The sequence below is a fragment of the Caloenas nicobarica genome, chromosome 8 (assembly GCF_036013445.1).
Source record: "Caloenas nicobarica isolate bCalNic1 chromosome 8, bCalNic1.hap1, whole genome shotgun sequence".
NCBI lineage: Eukaryota > Metazoa > Chordata > Aves > Columbiformes > Columbidae > Caloenas > Caloenas nicobarica.
The window spans coordinates 13,183,870-13,200,558 of NC_088252.1; the positions used below are offsets into that span (position 1 = coordinate 13,183,870).

Genomic DNA, 16,689 nt, shown 5'->3' on the forward strand with positions numbered 1-16,689 from the left:
GCAGCCATTTTGGAATTAATTTTGATTAATTCTGAGGTAAGCTGTCTTAACGCCCAGACTGACATTTGTTTTGGTCACATTTGCAGAGATCAGAAAGCAGAGGAATTTAAAGATAAAATTGGACGTATGGAAGCATTTTTTTTCTGTGGTCATTAAAAAAATTGTCGTAAGGATTCTGTGATGTTTATAGCAGAGTGACCTATTCTTTACACTGGTAATATGCTGCCTTCCCTAACCGTTCAGTTACGCTGAGTTTTCTCTAAACCGTGACGTAAAGAGGGCATTCCCATTTAAGATCTGTAGGTTCTGTGCATATCATAGTTTCAAGGCTAGGCTGTGCATATCATAGTTTTGGGCTAGGCTGGCCATCGTAGATGCATAAGGCCTCTGTGGCTAGAGGATTCCTTGAAAATCAGTGTGCTAGTTTCTCACACAGTTGTATACATCTTTGTCCCACGTCATACATGTAGGTAACTATAGTGAGAAACTATACATAGCCTACAGACAGTTGAGTATATATATTTATCTTCATATAGTCTAGCTGTAGACTATGTATATTTATATAGTAAACAGGATAATATATGGAAAATTATGTGTTTACAAGACATTATCTTCAATTTCTGCTCATTTATATGTATTTTGAAGTAAAAGTTCGCAACACGTGATAAGGACTAATTCAGTATTGCCTTTAAAAGAGCATCCATATGGAATAAAAATGAGGCCAGTAAGCAACAAAATACAAGCAACTTCCAGTAGAATGGACAAATGCACACAACTTACTTAAGGTTCTTACAAGTAGCTACAGAAGCATATTTAAGGTTTATGTGATTTATGCAAATTAAATAAACCAGAAGTCCTTTAATAGCAATAAGGAGACTGTGTCAGTGTTACTGTGTTCAGCGGCGATGAGACTGCTGCTGGAATTCTTTGCTCCTGAGATTTAGCACTTTAGGCAGCTGTTTAAAAAAAAAAAAATCAGAGTTTGAGGGTAGAGCTGTAACAACTGGGAATATAGACTGTAATTTAGCTAAATTACTTCGTTTAAAAAGTCACTTCATGTACCTAGATCAGGGACAAAAATTTTGTAATCAGTTGCCCTACAATCAGAATAGGGTTTAAAAAGATCCAGTGGCTGCATTGTCCAGGAACTACATATGGTTTGTAAGAATGTTTTGGTAAAAATTAAAGCAAGTTAGACAAACTTACTGAATTGCATTTAAAATATTATTTACATTAATAAAAGTTTATGGAAAATAACAAACCTCAGCCATACATAAATCTTATTTAATACAGTGTTCCATGAAATCACCAAAAAGACGATATAAATCTTTATTCTCATTTTAGAAGCATTATTTATGTGTGTTTGTTTTGTTTTGTTTTGTTTTGTTTTTTTAAATCCAATCAGACAATTTAGTTTAAGGGGTTGTGATTCTGTTCCCCACTTTCATCTTATATTTTTGGTCACTCTACCTACACAGGGAAAAAAAGCAGGGAGAATCATAGAACAGCCAAAGTAAATCTACCATGTGACTTGAATTCAAGACTTAAAGGTAAAAATGTCTTACCTGGTCCCTCTGAAATAGTGTTGCAGAAGATTTTCATTCTGGTTTTTCAAAAAATGCGAGTTATCCCCTGCTTTACTCCAGGCTGGTGTCTCAGTGACGAACTCCACTGTGTCAGGGAGCAGAGAGAGATGTTGTTTTGAGGGACATGTGTATATCTAACAACAGAAGGCTTCAGAGCCAGCCAGCCAGGTGTTCGTGCGGCGTTTTCCTCCCGGACCAGCAGGCAGACGCCGTACCCACTCGAGGGTTACTTCGGGAGCCGGCTGAGAAGCTGAGGGCTGGGAGCTCCACGGGTTTAACACTGCCTGCTCAGCCTCTGCTTTTCCTGAACACCATGACGTGGTTGCTAGGTGATGCAGCAGCAAGCCTTCATCAGACAGCAAAAAGCAGGTGACAAAGATAAAATCAGTAAGAGGGAAACTGCCCCATAAAAATCAAGTGATTTACAATAATGCTCAAACCTGGCATTTATGTTGCAGCTTTCATCCATAGGCCTTTAAAGTACGCAGTAAAGAGGGTTAAGTATATACAATTCAGTCTTATTTCCTCGCTGGGGGCTGGCAAGGTGCTATGTATTGCAGAGCAATGCACATTTGAAGTCCAGGAGGAAGGAGTACTTCTCTGTAGTTTCTGTAACTAAAAAGTATTTAAATGGTGCCAGATGCAGGCAAAATGCTTTGTCAAATATTTGGTCATTTTAATCAAGTCATGAACTGACATCCCAGAGGATGACAGTGTAAGCTGAGGGATTTGTACAAGCTTTTTCTCCATACGATAACGATGCAATACAGCTTATAATTTACCTCACAAGTTGTATTTAGTCCTGTACCTTTCCGTCTCTCACCTTTTCTCCAAATCTGACTGATTTGCTCTAGTCTAAATTAGACCAAATACGTTACAGATTACATGATTGATTTTACAAGTATTTAAAAATTGACACAGAAATAACCCTAGTCCTGGATATGAGATCTTAAATAAAGCATCAAAGTGTACGAATGGCAAAATACAAGGATGAGTTCCAGTACTGCTGAAAAACTCCATAAAAGATGTAACTTTTTAAAACACGAAACGTACAATGATTTTTTTTATAACAACCAGAATAATTTACCTAACTTCCTCCTGAGTAGTTGATTCAGATTTCTGCCAAGTCCTGGAACACTGGAACAGGCTGCCCAGGGGGGTTGTGGATTCTCCTTCTCTGGAGACATTCAAAACCCACCTGGACGCCTTCCTGTGTAACCTCACCTGGGTGTTCCTGCCCTGGCAGGGGGATTGGACTAGATGATCTTTTGAGGTCCCTTCCAATCCCTAACATTCTGTGATTCTGTGATTCCCTGTCACATAATTCTGTCATGGTGTAACATTTACATGGGTTTGGTTTTTGATTTTTTTTTCCCTTTTTAAAAAATTATTTATGTATATACTTGAATTGTACATGCATATATTCTGGCACTACCTCGGCCAAAATCCGAGAGTAGAAAGGTGGATCAAAGTAAAAAAATGTGTTGAGTGCCATGGTAGACAGTATATAATGTCTGCAAGTGTGAATGATGAGAGGCTGAACTTGACCTATGCAATACCTCCAGTAGTTGAAACATGTGAGTAAAGGGAGCTTCCATAGGGCAAGTTGTTATGCGGCTTCTCTTCCTGGTGTTTTTGTTTTGGCGGTGGTGGTGTTGGGGATTTTTGGATTGGAGGGCAGGATTTGCTAGCAGTGGCTTATGGGGTCTATACTGATACTAGGCAGGATACAAATAGTGATGGGATGTTAAAAATATTTAGGCAAACTGTACTACCTCACAAATTTATAGGAAGTGTTGATATTTCAAAATAGGTGGAGGGGTGTGCTCCCTCATAACAGCAAAACAACATAATTTGCTTTTCAGCTTTCAGTTCAGAATGCATTTCTATTCGCAAACAGCTAATCTCAGTTAAAATATGCATTATTATTATTTCTTCACAGTTAATTAAAAAGAAATAAATAAAGGGAGTATGAGACAAGCTTCTAACTCGAAGATCCACACTCTCCAGGGGGAGCAGTAATAGCTGAGTTGCGCTCCGGAGAGTAAAACATTTAGCAAACAAGTAGTAGAGTTTGGTAGTCTGAGGTCTTTGTGTCATTGGCTTTAAATCTGTGCTTCAAAAGGAGAGATGGACAACCCTGGGTGTTGCATGAAGAATGGAGAAGTTTCAAGGGTTTAGTCTCAAAGCAGCTCACTAAAGTCAGGAGCTGTTTAGTCTCTTGCGAGACAGGGTTTTGCCGTTAAAGCAGAAAGGTTCCCATGCAAAGGTCATTAACTTCTCTATATTCTATACATTATGTGTCGTCATGTCTGTTTGTTTCACTTAATGAGTGGATAATGCACAATGTATTTAAGAATCTGAATTCCTGGTACTTCTCTGTCTTTGAACTCATTCCTGAACTTTGTAGAAAGTTCATGCCAAATCACATACACATGCAGCAATATAGGGAAAATGGTGGGGATGTACTTTTTTTAAACTCCATTTGCTACTCCGGGTAGCAATATATTTCTGTGATTTCTTCACTTCCATCTCCCAGTGGGATCCTCTCAGTGTAAAACTGGTATGCAATTTATTCCACAAATGCAGTATGTTTTCCTAATGCCGGTTTGGTTTCTTTTTATTATTTCTGGATGCCTGCTTCAATATTAATATGTACAGTTTCCATGAAAGAGAAGCATGAAGTCTATTTTCCATTTTGGCAATTGCATCAGGCAACTTCAGTAAAACCTTAAGAACAACTACGGGTGGTTTTGTCACAGATGGTAGCCAGTGTGCTGATCCGGACTAGTTCCTGTGCTGTCTTCCTTTATTGCAGCCCCACTGTCTGCCCTTACCCAGGACTCGGCTATAACCACAACAGTATTATTAGTACTGGCCATTAATAGCCCTGCTTAGCATATTCCTACTGGTAAAATGGCGCAGAGGCATAGATGATCTAGAGTTTAAGAAAGAGTCTTGGTACAGAACTATGCTTACATTCTTTTCTTTGGCGGATAAATTGACACAGTACTTAAGTGTTCTGATAGATGTTAGTCTTTTGTCAGAATAAACAGTAAGTGTAATAATACAATCTAGCACGTGCATTAGTTGGCCAAGATACACACACACTTACATAACTGTTCTTTGCATTATCATAAAACTGATATTTCCATAACAGTTTTGTTATTAGTAAAAATAATCTTCAATTCTGTGTTTCAGAGTAAGCAGGCTGTGGAAAAAAAACAACAAATATCTCAAAGTTGTAAGAGAAAAGAAGAAAGAAAAAAAAAAGAACAAAAGTCAGGTCATTTCCAGACATCGATTTTCAAAAGATTTGTGAAAATCTGTGAAAGGCGTTGTACATGCTTTCAAACCACTGTCTGTGCAATATTCAGAGTTTTAAAAGGTGCATGGAGAATGAAGATGTTCTCACAAGGTGTGAAGATGCATCTGTATATTCATTTCAAATGGGATTGGGGGTATGAAAAGAACTATTCTGGCAATTGTGTAAGTTGGGTGTCAAACACTCGGAGCTTTGAATGAGTATTATTTGATATGGAGACAACAAGAATCCAGAATCAATCCTTGATGAGTTACACTGCATCCTTACTGTGAAATTATTGCAGAAATTTAATTGATTATAAATTGTATAGTATAAAACTATTCCAAATTGGGTTACCTATTATTAGGTACATCCCAATTCACAGTTGCCAAGCAAGTTGTTTTTTCCCTGTTCTACAGCACACAATTGGCTGAGCAGCTGTAATTCTAGTGGAACAATCACTTGCTGGACTGAAAGGAGCTTAGTTCAAGTTCTGTATTCAGATAGTCAGTTTGGAACATTTTCAGTAAAGTCTGAATGAGATAAGTGAATGCAGTCTTCCCTTGCCTAATCTGAAAAAAGATTTATTTACAGTTAAAAACAAAGTACACAGGGAAAAGTCACTTAAGAGCTGTCAAATTTTGTGCCGCTCTCCCATGTGTGACCTCCTCAATGTCATGTGTGTCCGTAGGGAACAGATGAACTCTGGAGTGCCAGGACAGTATTTCTCCAACATGGCTTGAAATGTTTTATACAGCTCTTTAGGTGATAAAATAGTCAAGAAAATAATTACTAGTTGGGAAGCTAGTATTTTATTCCTATAAAGCAATACAGACAGAGTTAAAGGTACCTGTATCATATTTGCTCTGCAACTTTCACTGCTAATAGAAGCTCTGGCACTGCACCGTAAAAATGCAAGTTTTATTTTTAAGAGCAGGCAAGACAAAGCACCAAATCAAAAGTTACCACCTTTCTACTTTGATAAAAATAGTTTTCAAAACATCTCTTTCATGCTAATACTGAAAACAGTGTTTCACATTGGTAATATCTTCTCTCAAAGGATATCCCAGTTTTCTGAAATAAATTCAGAGCTGCATCTCATTTGAACTGACATGCTTGGCAAAGGAGCAGGTTATGCCCGATGGCGTCTCACATGAGAAGGTGAGGAGAGAATAAAGGAAGGGATCCTAATTGTTGTAATGACTATGTTCAGTATTTTACCGACTTTTTTTCTATCCATGGGAATCCCGAGCGGTTCTTACATACTTGAGCCACTTGTTTTGTTGCCCTCCTCCCAGTTGTGCTGGAAAAAAACTGCTTTATAGCATCATGAAGCAATTAAGTTGAGGGAATGGTTACAGCTTAAAACCAGCATTGCCAAACTATTGAAATCAGTGTGTTTTATATTTGCATTTGCAAAGTGTACAGCAAACATGACATTTAGCACCTAAACGTAATTATAATCTGTATCATAGTTGGGTCTTACGAGCTCTTACAACTGAAGAGAATTGCATTCAGTTTCCATCTAATCCCTGTGAAGAAAAATTAGAGATGACAAGGCAATTTGTGTAATTTAAGAGTGACTACAACAGGCTTTTTTAAAATCTCTATTTAGAGGCAGTTGACACTTCACATAGCAGAAACTAAATTTCATGATTTTTTTACTTTAGTAACATATATTCAAAATTTAAACATCTTTGCAAAAGGTATACAAATACAATGTGTTATCAAAGGAAAATTATGTATTCTTTTTCTTTTCAAGTTTTACAAAAAGCAATTTAAAACTTTTCTGGATTATGCCTAGTCCCAGTAACTCAGACTGCAAAGTGCCACAAGGGTTTTGTTTTGGTATTTGGTTGGTTGTTTTTTTGTGTGTGTGGTTTGGGGTTTTTTTTAAGGGAGAAAAAAATAATATGAGTTACAAAGAACTGAATTATCAAAGTTAATGGTATTTTATGACTAGGAAGTAGTTACTTCAACTTCGTATCATTGATCTTTTCAAATTTTCCCTGGTAGCTGTTGAGATGCTTATTGGCGAGATACATCCACAATAAGGAAAAACCAGCAATTTTGCATCTAAATATTTTCATTGTAGTTTAATTATAACATTTCTTTCTGATTGGGAACTAGAGTAATCATGGGATTTTTAGTATATATGCTACGGTCCATGTTATCGTCACGCACTGCTGTATTAGCAGAAAGATAGTAGTAGCTTGAGTGTCCAGCCAGCTCCATATGGTGGGTCCTCTGAATTTATAGATCTCTCAGCTCTGGCCAAGCCAGACGCCCAGTGACATCAAGGCAGCAGTTGTTGCTTCCATGGCTGACTTCTGCGAGCTTGGGAATTGGACAGTGTGGATTGAGAGAAGCGTGAATCAGCCGAGGTAAGAGCAAAAGATGTTACTCACATGTTGTTTAATCGTGTTTTCAAGGAAAATACAGGTCCTTCTGAATTGATAGTTGATTAATGTAGAAACAAGAGATCTTTAAGAACAATATAACTGAAGTGATTGAACTAATTTTTTTACTTTATTACCAAAGGCCAGATTTTTGTGGCCAAGGTGCACAACATGCGACCCCCTGCCAAAGTGTATCATTTATTCTGTTAACAGTCTTGGGAAACATGCTGGGAGTTGGAATTCCAGGAGGATGGGGTCATCCTCTCCTCGGTGAAGGCAGCCCAGTCCGTTCAGGTGAAGCTGTGGGCCACAGCTGGAGGAGCTCACACTACAACTCTCATAATGCTCTTTTGTATGTAGGGAACAGCCTCTGTGATTGTTAATGTTTCAGGGTGCACCTCCATAGAAATGTCCTAGACTACATACAAAAATAAGTGCTGTGTATGTACCTAAAACTGCAAAAAAAAAAAAATTTGTTGAGTACATTCAGGTACTCTGAATGTAGTTGATCTATTTGGCAATGTGGCAGGAGAACTTTTGTGTAGATGAAATACTGGTAAGTCTTGAGAAAAGGAAAAGAAAGGTGGACTTTAATTTTAGCTCTTATAATTTCCATTGATCTGTTTGTCCTAATTTTAAATAGAACATTTTATCTTTAAAGTTTGATTTGTACACGAATATCAGCATTATTTAACAAATTTATCTTAATGTAGACTTAAAGAGACAGGTCCATTTTGTATATTTTATTTGGGTAAAGATTAGAAAATAGATGAAAGTTTCTATTAGTTTTTAAAGTAATGGCGTATATTGTTTAGCTTTGTTCTTATCCACACCTCGAAGCTCCAGTTTTAAGATGTACGTAGTTGTATACGCACATATTTTATTTCTAATGTACTCAGCCACTTTAAAATTCCCTTTTAGTTCCCCAGTGCTATCGCCCTCTTCTGTAGCGCACCCTCGCCGCAGCTGTCCCGTGGCAGTGCGGCTCCCGCCCCGCAGCAAACCGGTGAAGATGCCGCCTTCCGTTAGTTTCGCAGCGGCGCCGCCCGGCTCCCCCGCCCGGCTCCCCCGCCCGGCTCCCCCGCCCGGCTCCCCCGCCCGGCTCCCCCGCCCGGCTCCCCCGCCCGGCTCCCCCGCCCGCCGGGCCCGCTGTGCGGCGCGGGAGCAGCCCGCTGCCGCCGCGGGGGGGCGCTGCCGCCCGCCGCGCGCTGCCGCGTCCCCGCCCCTCCGCCATGGCCGATGTGGAGGACGGGGACGAGCCGGGCGCCCCCCACTCGCACCCGGGCGCCGCGGGCTCCAAGGCGGGCGCCCCCGACAAGATGTTCTCGCTGAAGAAGTGGAACGCGGTGGCCATGTGGAGCTGGGACGTGGAGTGCGACACCTGCGCCATTTGCCGAGTGCAGGTTATGGGTAAGCGCCGGCCGGCAGGCCGCGGCCGCCATGGCCGCCGTCCCCGCTGCGGGGCAGGGGGCGCCTGCGCTTCAGCGGCGCGGAGCCGCGGGCCGGAGGGCGCCCCACGGCCGGGCCCTCCCCGCGCACCGCGGGCGGAGGAGAGAGACGCGGTTTCCGGCAGAAGGGGAGCGGCCGCCGCGCCGCCTCTTCCTCCGCCGCGCCTGCTCCTGCAGCGGAGAGCGGGCCCCGCGGCCTCGGCACCGCCGGGAGCTCGCGGCCGCCCCCGCCGGCGCAGGCCCGGGCCGGCAGCTCGGCCGCGCTCACCTGCCGGCAGCGGCTCCGCGGGCACAGCGCCCTGCCCGCCCTCCTGCCGGCGGACGCCGGAGCGCCGGCGGCGCCGCTGCCCCGGGCCTGTCCGCTGGGGAGCCGCGCTCGTCAAGCGGGCTGACCCTGGGCCGGGGCCCGCGGCTGCGGCCCCGCCGGCCTCTCCTCTGCCAGGGCTCTGCTTTCTGCAGTCCCGTCTCTTGGCAGACTCCGCAAGCGCCGAGTTACAGCGAGCTGACGCAAGTGCTGGCTGTGCGGTGCTGTTGGGTTGTTGCTTCTTGTGGGGGTTTTTTTATTATTATTTTAAGAAGCAGTTGTGGCTGTAGATACAAATTCATTTTCCAAATCTGTTGATCCGTAGCCTTTAACATTTCTACCCAAGCCTTCTAATTACTAGTGCAGTTTAACAGACAATGTCCAGAAAAATCTGTTGAAAAGTAAGGTGTTAGTTTACCTGGTTTTGAAATCTGGAGAATCTCTTTGAAAGCACCTTTATCTTTCACTGGCATCACTGTTTTCTGACGTATGATATTTATCTTTGAAAATTCTTTACATTCTTCTTCTATCCTATATCCAATTTGTACTATTGTGCTGAGTCATCCTAGGCACGATTGTTCCCGTAGTTGGGCTTGGTACAGTCTGGCGGGACAAATGGCCCAGGGTTCCCTCCAGAGCACTTTGCTTTTGTGGGTCCAGGAACCATGATGCTGCAAATCTAGTCAGGTTTTGGCTTAACAGAAATGAGACAAAATATGCAATGCCGTCATTTCTCATACATGTTTTTATTGAGAATATTCTGTGGAACAGAAAATGTATAAAAGGTGTACTAGAGAAAAAAGGTGCAGTCCAGGAGTGGTGGGAGATCCACCTTTGATAAGCACGTTTTGAAGATTGTCTGCTTTTATACAGTGAACAGCAATCACCTTGGAAATATGAAATGGGCTTTTTCTGCCATGTAAGACATAATCTTAAGAATGTATTTCCCTCTTCTAGCTAGCCTATAAAGAGCAATATAGAAGAGTCTAATGAATAAAATCTTATCCGGAGCTTTTATAAAAGGTGGGGTTTTTTAAATTTCATGTATAATTTTTCATAACTAGACCAAGGGAGTACTTTTTACCTGAAACTAGCAGAAAAATCTGGTGACCATTTTTCTGAGAACAAACCACATTGTTAGAACGTGAAACTTGATCATTCCTGACTTGAGTTTAGCAATTTCGCGTTGACCCTGCCAGACCCGCTCTGCCTCCCGTAGAGCCACTGCGTCTGCAGGAACCTCAGGTTGCAGGCAGTGCCAGACTTAAGCTGGCACTTGTTGAAAGTTAGTCTGATTTTTTTTTTTTTGCAAGGGAGAGATGAGTTAGCTGGCTTAATTTTCTACTCATTTAATTCCTTGAACTAACAGGGTCTTCAAGGATCACAGAAGCACAAGGGAAATAAGGAAAACTGTAGGTGTTAGCTGGGAAGGGCGGGATTGCAGCAGTACTGACTTGGATTTGCTGAACCTCTCACAGCCTGACACCTGCAGGGCTGTGATGCAGAAGTGGGGACAGCTGACCTTGCCATGGTCGCAGTGGTTTCTGTCTTTGGCTCTCTGTGCTGCTTCTGTCTGAAACTGCCCGTCTCGGGGCTAGGACAGGACGGTTGCTTTTGTAGTGACTACTAGTCTGCCACAGCTTGCTGCCCCGTCTGTTGAGATGACCCGGGATGAGGCTGATTCGATGTACCATGGTACACGTTGAAGCGGTTTGGCTGAATCTTCCTGCAGCTTGGCCCTTAGATGCTATGGAAATACGAATAACAGGAAAAGACCACAGGAAGCTTTATTGACTGGCTTTTATCTCCATGAGGAAATGGCAACTGTTTCAGAGTTTCTGTCCTCTTTATTGTTCTTTGCCTGAGAAAAAGAGGAATGTCTGGGCAGGTGAATCTAAAATAGAAGTACTGTCCATATCTAACAGAGAAAGCAACAATACCCAAACCTAAATTCTGTAGCAGAATGTTTCTGTCTTCTAGGAAAACGCGGTCTAACTAATGACACGTAGGCTGGGTCCAACCTGCGGGACACTTTTGTTTAAACTATTACCTTTTCTTTGGAGGGAATGAAGATGTGTTTGCTCCCATAATAGCTGAACACTTTCTATTGGGCAGGGTACGTACACATGTCTAAGGCAGTCTGTGTTGGAGCAAAGGAGAAACAAAGGCATTTTTCCACTGTACGTGTGCGGCACAGTACTAAGCCTGGAAGTTGTCACTTCTGTATCATACTGAGTCCTGAACCTGCCATCCAGTCCTATAGGCACAGACTGGAGTGCATAAAGATGGTATTTTAAAATTAGATATTGTTCCATGTTTGTTTATTTATATTATCAAATTGACCAATATGCTTGCATGTGTATGTGACTCTTGTGAAAATTACATGCAGGTATTTATTAAGGAAAACTACTGTATTAAAAGCAGTAGGAGGTGGGGGTTGTGGTGAGAGATGTACAGCGTAAAAAAATCAAAATTGTGAATGATTTCCTTAAAAGGAGATGCTGACATCTGAAAAACAAAGGCCTGTAATTAGCGTTTGGCTTTGTGCTTTCTCTGGTCTTAATATGCCTGAGTGCCTTGGCACAAATCTGCTGGTTGTTATATCTACAAAATGGAGAAGGCTTTTTTCAGCAGAAGTTATGAAAATACCAAAGCAATGGAAAACAAACAAAACTTGTTGGACAGTTTGGAGTCCTGATCTCTTTCAAATCTATATTTCATTTTCATGTGCACTATTTTAAAATTATAGGGGGGTATTTAACGTAAAGGACTGAACTAGACATCAGACCGTAGGATTTTTACCTTTATAAATTGGCTTTAGAGTTTATATTTTCCTCTGACAAACCTATTCTTGAGATGGAATCCTGAGAATCAAATTGAGTCCTGTTCTTGTTTACTTTTAGATGCCTGTCTTAGATGTCAAGCTGAAAACAAACAAGAAGATTGTGTCGGTATGTAGTGATTTCATGTGCTTGTTTTTCAATTGAAGCTTCTCTCAGTAGGGTGCATTTTAAAGTTTAGAGGGAATACTGATTTTATTAATACTCAACAGTATACTGGTGTTTCATTCTACATTGTATCCTTTTATGTTAGTAATACTTCAGGCTTTATTTTTGAGCACTAATAAAATTAGTTTTCACTTCAAGACATGCTGTAGAACAAAACAGTTTCGAATTTGCAGCCAGTACATATGCAACTGAGAGGTTTAAGTTTCACCCTGACTGTATTTGAGGAGATGATAATGTACACTTCTGAAGTGGGTAGGAAAAGGTTACTTTCTTTTTCCTTCCGAGATGCATGCCAGAAGACACGATGGTAACACCAATGGAAATCATCTGTTCTGAGATAAAAGTTTGTCAGGGTTAGAAAGCTGTGTTTTTTCCAGTCTTAATTCAGACATAGTGGAGGCAATTGCTTGTTTGTTCACTTTTAATTTGAAAAAGTAGATTCATTTCAGTTTGCTATAATGCTGTTTAAACGTAAGCGTATTTTCAATTACATATCAGTGTATGCAAAAGCAAATCTTAACTTAATTCTGATACAGTTAAATCAGAAATAGTGTAAGTTGTCTCAAAGAGTTTGCTTTAAACCTTCAAGTCAACTTTTAAACCAGTGGTAAAACTTTCCATGCTCTTGTTCTTTCTGTTTTGAAGTATATTGTCTCGAACTTAATCCACTGTTGTTTTTGATTATATTTTACAATGAGAACACGAATTTCCGATTCCAGATATCTTAATGGGCTTGCTAAGTGTCCTATTTAAGATAGTCAGAGAGGAAAAAAAGGCATAATTTACAACACTTCTTTGATTGGTACCCTTGTCTTCCAATAAGGAAAATAGTTACTTTGCTTTTTTTCCTTACTAGTTCTAATATTATTCAGGAGTAGATGGAAAATAGACAACCCTTTCTGTTTTGTTGAAACAATTGTAGTCTGTGAATAACTTCTGGGCTAAGATCTCATTTTGAGGCTATCTGCTGTGTCAAAAGTACTTCCTTGGTGTCACCCATGTAAGTTTGAACACTGCATTTCAGATGAGGATTTGGTGGTTTGCCTTTGTGTGACAGTAAGTCAGTAGCGCCTTGGCTGTGTTTCGGTACTGGGGAAGGTAAAGTGAGGAATTTAGGTAGTTGCATTTATTTCCTAGACAGAACAGATAAATGTGTTTATACGTTAACAAAACTGTGTGACTTTATACAAGAAGATGAGAATATATGCATTTCTTTTTTCATAATTGGAAATTAATAAAAGGATTGATGACAGAGAACTGACAATCATCAGAATGGCCGTAATAATCCAGTCTCAGTGAATAATTCAGTGATGACCCATTTTTCTCTAAAGCTCGCAGTCTTTATGAACATCTGAGAACAATAGTTAGGACCTTCCTGTAGGTGTTGATTGCAGAGCTGCGTGTGACTGGAACATGTTCTTTCTTCTCTTTCAGTGGTTTGGGGAGAATGCAATCACTCCTTCCACAACTGCTGCATGTCCTTGTGGGTGAAACAGAATAATCGCTGTCCTCTCTGCCAGCAGGACTGGGTAGTCCAGAGAATAGGCAAATAAAAACACTGGAAGTTGTTTGTGGTTTTTTTTTTGTTTGTTTGTTTGTTTGTTTTTTTTCCGTTGAACTTCTTGAACTAGTGTATGTATTATGCTATATGCTTATACAGAAGAACAGAACATGTCAATCCTGGCATGACTTATTTAGTTTATTTGCTACAAGAACAGTGTGGTTTTGTTGTACGCTCCTTGCTGTATGAGGAGGCAATGGTCAGTCTTGCTGCAGGTGTTTTCACAATTGAAAGGAGACACTACATTAACAGACGTATCTGTTACGATTTAAGTGTTAACTGTATTGGAGCATAGCAGTGTGGTGGTGCAGATTATACACTAAGTACAGTTTATTTCATGTTTCTGTGTAGATAAATTAATTCATTTCAATGGACAACCTTACCCGTAAGTCTAATAGGCTGCATAGTTTACTGTCAGGATAAATAAATAAATAAATAGTTTTCTAACTAATATTGTGTACAAAAACAGAGTTGCTGCGTTTTTTAGAAAGCATTCTGTTTTTTAATCTAAAATTAATAGTGCGTAAAGCATTTGCTATGTGCTTTTTCCATCACATTATACTAAACATTTCTAATTTGGGTTTTCTTTGACTTCAGAAAATGTTTTGTTGTATCTCTGTCTGTTGCTGTATTATATTCTAGACATGATTTCTACAGCCATAGTATTAAAATTTAACCACACTAATATTTTTTAATTTATATTTCTGTTAAAGATCATGGAAACATGTATTTTTAATCCAGAGACTTTTGGTATAACGACATGTATTTGATATCAGTTAACTAAGGGCGTAAACCATGTCTCTGGTTAGCTGAATAATATAGAAAACAAACAAAACTTATGATTTAAATATCCAAAGGAAAGCAGGTATTATATCTAGGCAAAAATGTTCAATTGTGGTTTCATGAAAATTCAGTTAATAGAAACTTCTTTATCGTCATTTTATTGGTTACAATGTTTTAGAAGTGGGAGAAAGCCTTGTTTCATTTTTGTGAAAAACCTCAATATATCTTTTTTATATTAATCATGTGATTTTTTTTTCTTACAAATATTTAAGTGCTTGCCTCTGACTTTGTCTTTTCCCTAAATATGCAAAGTAATTACTATTAATCTGAGTGTATACTGTGGGGGGTTTTTTTTTAATATATGTAATAAAGCGGTTGAATTACTACTTTAAGGCTGTAACAAATTCAGGCTTAATAAAATGGTTAATAAACCTGGGTGAACTTGAAGCAATATTATATGCATATCATTGTTTACTTCAAAATTATAATTGTAAATGTTTTGGATTAGTACATTTCTCAGCAGATGTATTTGGCTGGTTCTGTTTGTTTTAAGTGTCTTTAAAGAAGTTTATTTTCACTGTATAAAGTAGCTCAAGTGGCAATCTTTGTGTCATCGAGCATACATGCAGAGTTTACCGTGGTTTTGTTTAATACATGCAATCTTGTTTTTTAAATATTTCGAATTTTTAAAATACAGCTTTTGTCTCATTACACACTGAAACAAACAAAAAGAGTCCTCTGTGTTACTGTTACAGTGTATCTCATCAGTTGTTATTATCCCAGATGATGTCTGTCTTAAAATTGAAAACAAATATAAACTAGATTAACAGTAGTAGTGAGGTGCCTATAGCATTTACTGTCGTGTATTTCATCTTAGCTTTTCTGTTTGTGTAAAAGGATTCTTCCTAAAAGGATCACAAAAGAAAATCTGGTTGGATATGGAAATAATTTTTAACTCTAGAAGTTAAAGTTGTGTCTTATCTACCACCTGTTTTCTCTGCCTGAATTTGGCTGCAGGCTCCATCCTTTAACGTCTTTTAACTCCATCTGGTCCCATCAGAGGACTTCTTCCTTCAGTTCGCTTTGCCTTATAGGTGAATATGGAAAGTGGCAAAGTAATTTTCACCCTGCTTTCAGTTTACTTCACATACCGGACAAGAGTAGCTGAGAATTATGATTGTAGGAAAGTTTTCCAAACTATTGGCTCAAACAGCTGTTAACACAAATGAGGTATTAGGAAAGTTAATGTCGAAATCAAAGCAGCTGATTTTTGTGTATGTCTATTTGTGTATTGTATGTGTCTTGTGGACCAGTAATTAGAGGTTCATGTAGAAAATAAGGTACTGAATTTTAAGTCTTGCATATTTTCTCTGTGATTTAGAGATTAGCTTAAGTTCCAGTCTTTCTATGAGCATTGTACTAGAGAAGTTCTCTTCTGTACCAAATCATGCGCTGATATTCCATTAGCATAGTTCTTAGTGAGTACCCATTTTTAGTCCTGAATTTGTTCACCTCTTGTACAGGCAAAAAAACCCAGTTTTGCTTCTCACCCAAACGTACTGTTTTACCAGCAGGTAACACTAACTTAAATAGCCATCATCAACTAACAGATGAATGCTGATCTACTTTTTTTTCCAGTGTTCAATAAATGTTGGGCAGACCTGGATAATTCAGCAAATGTAGCTAGTCTTCTGAAGGTGACTGGACTAATGAATATGTGTCCAAATATCATATTGCTTCATTTTGCTTTTTATGGAGTTATGTTCTTTTAGAGAAAGTTTATGTTCTGTAGAAATCAGGAAAGATTCTAATTAACAGAGCAGAATGATTTTTTTGGAGCTGTGAATGTGGATGCCATAAAAATTAGGTATTTTCTTGATTTGCTTAGACACGAATATATCACTAGCTGGTGTAAGTGTGAGTTCACCCTTAGGTCCCCAACTACCAGCCATTCATACTGCTGCTCTGAGTCTGAGCTGTGGTGGCATTCTTGCTAAATGTAAAAAAGACCCTGCTGAATTTTAGGACCCGAAATGGAAGCTTTTACTACATGCTTTCTTGCTTTTCTTTACCTAGGATATTATAGGAATATGTTGCCATGGGCACCGTTTTTAGGAAAGCAACCGGCAGAATTCCGCATTTCTTCCTTTGAGTTTTTTCGGTTTTGCTCACTCTGGCTGCATTATTGAGCCTTTTGTGTAACCTCCTCCTGCCCCGTGCCTGCATTCACCCAGCACAGTTAGCGACTGCTGTACTAGCCAGACTTCCAAATACTCTCCTTTAGAGTATACCATGT

At 39.8% G+C, this 16,689-nt stretch overlaps 1 protein-coding gene across 2 annotated transcripts; it reads left to right on the forward strand.

The window, feature by feature from the left end:
• The first annotated feature begins 8,508 nt into the window (after positions 1–8,508).
• RNF7 (ring finger protein 7) lies at positions 8,509–14,840 on the forward strand. 2 transcript variants are annotated; one of them, XM_065640099.1, is made up of 3 exons: positions 8,509–8,699; positions 11,945–11,992; positions 13,484–14,840. In XM_065640099.1, exons 1-3 carry the CDS (start codon positions 8,522–8,524, stop codon positions 13,600–13,602), a joined length of 345 nt encoding a protein of 114 aa, XP_065496171.1. In that variant the 5' UTR covers positions 8,509–8,521; the 3' UTR covers positions 13,603–14,840. The 2 variants fall into 2 exon arrangements, with proteins under 2 accessions (XP_065496171.1, XP_065496172.1); XM_065640100.1 differs by having other exon boundaries at positions 8,509–8,692.
• The last annotated feature ends 1,849 nt before the right edge of the window (positions 14,841–16,689 follow it).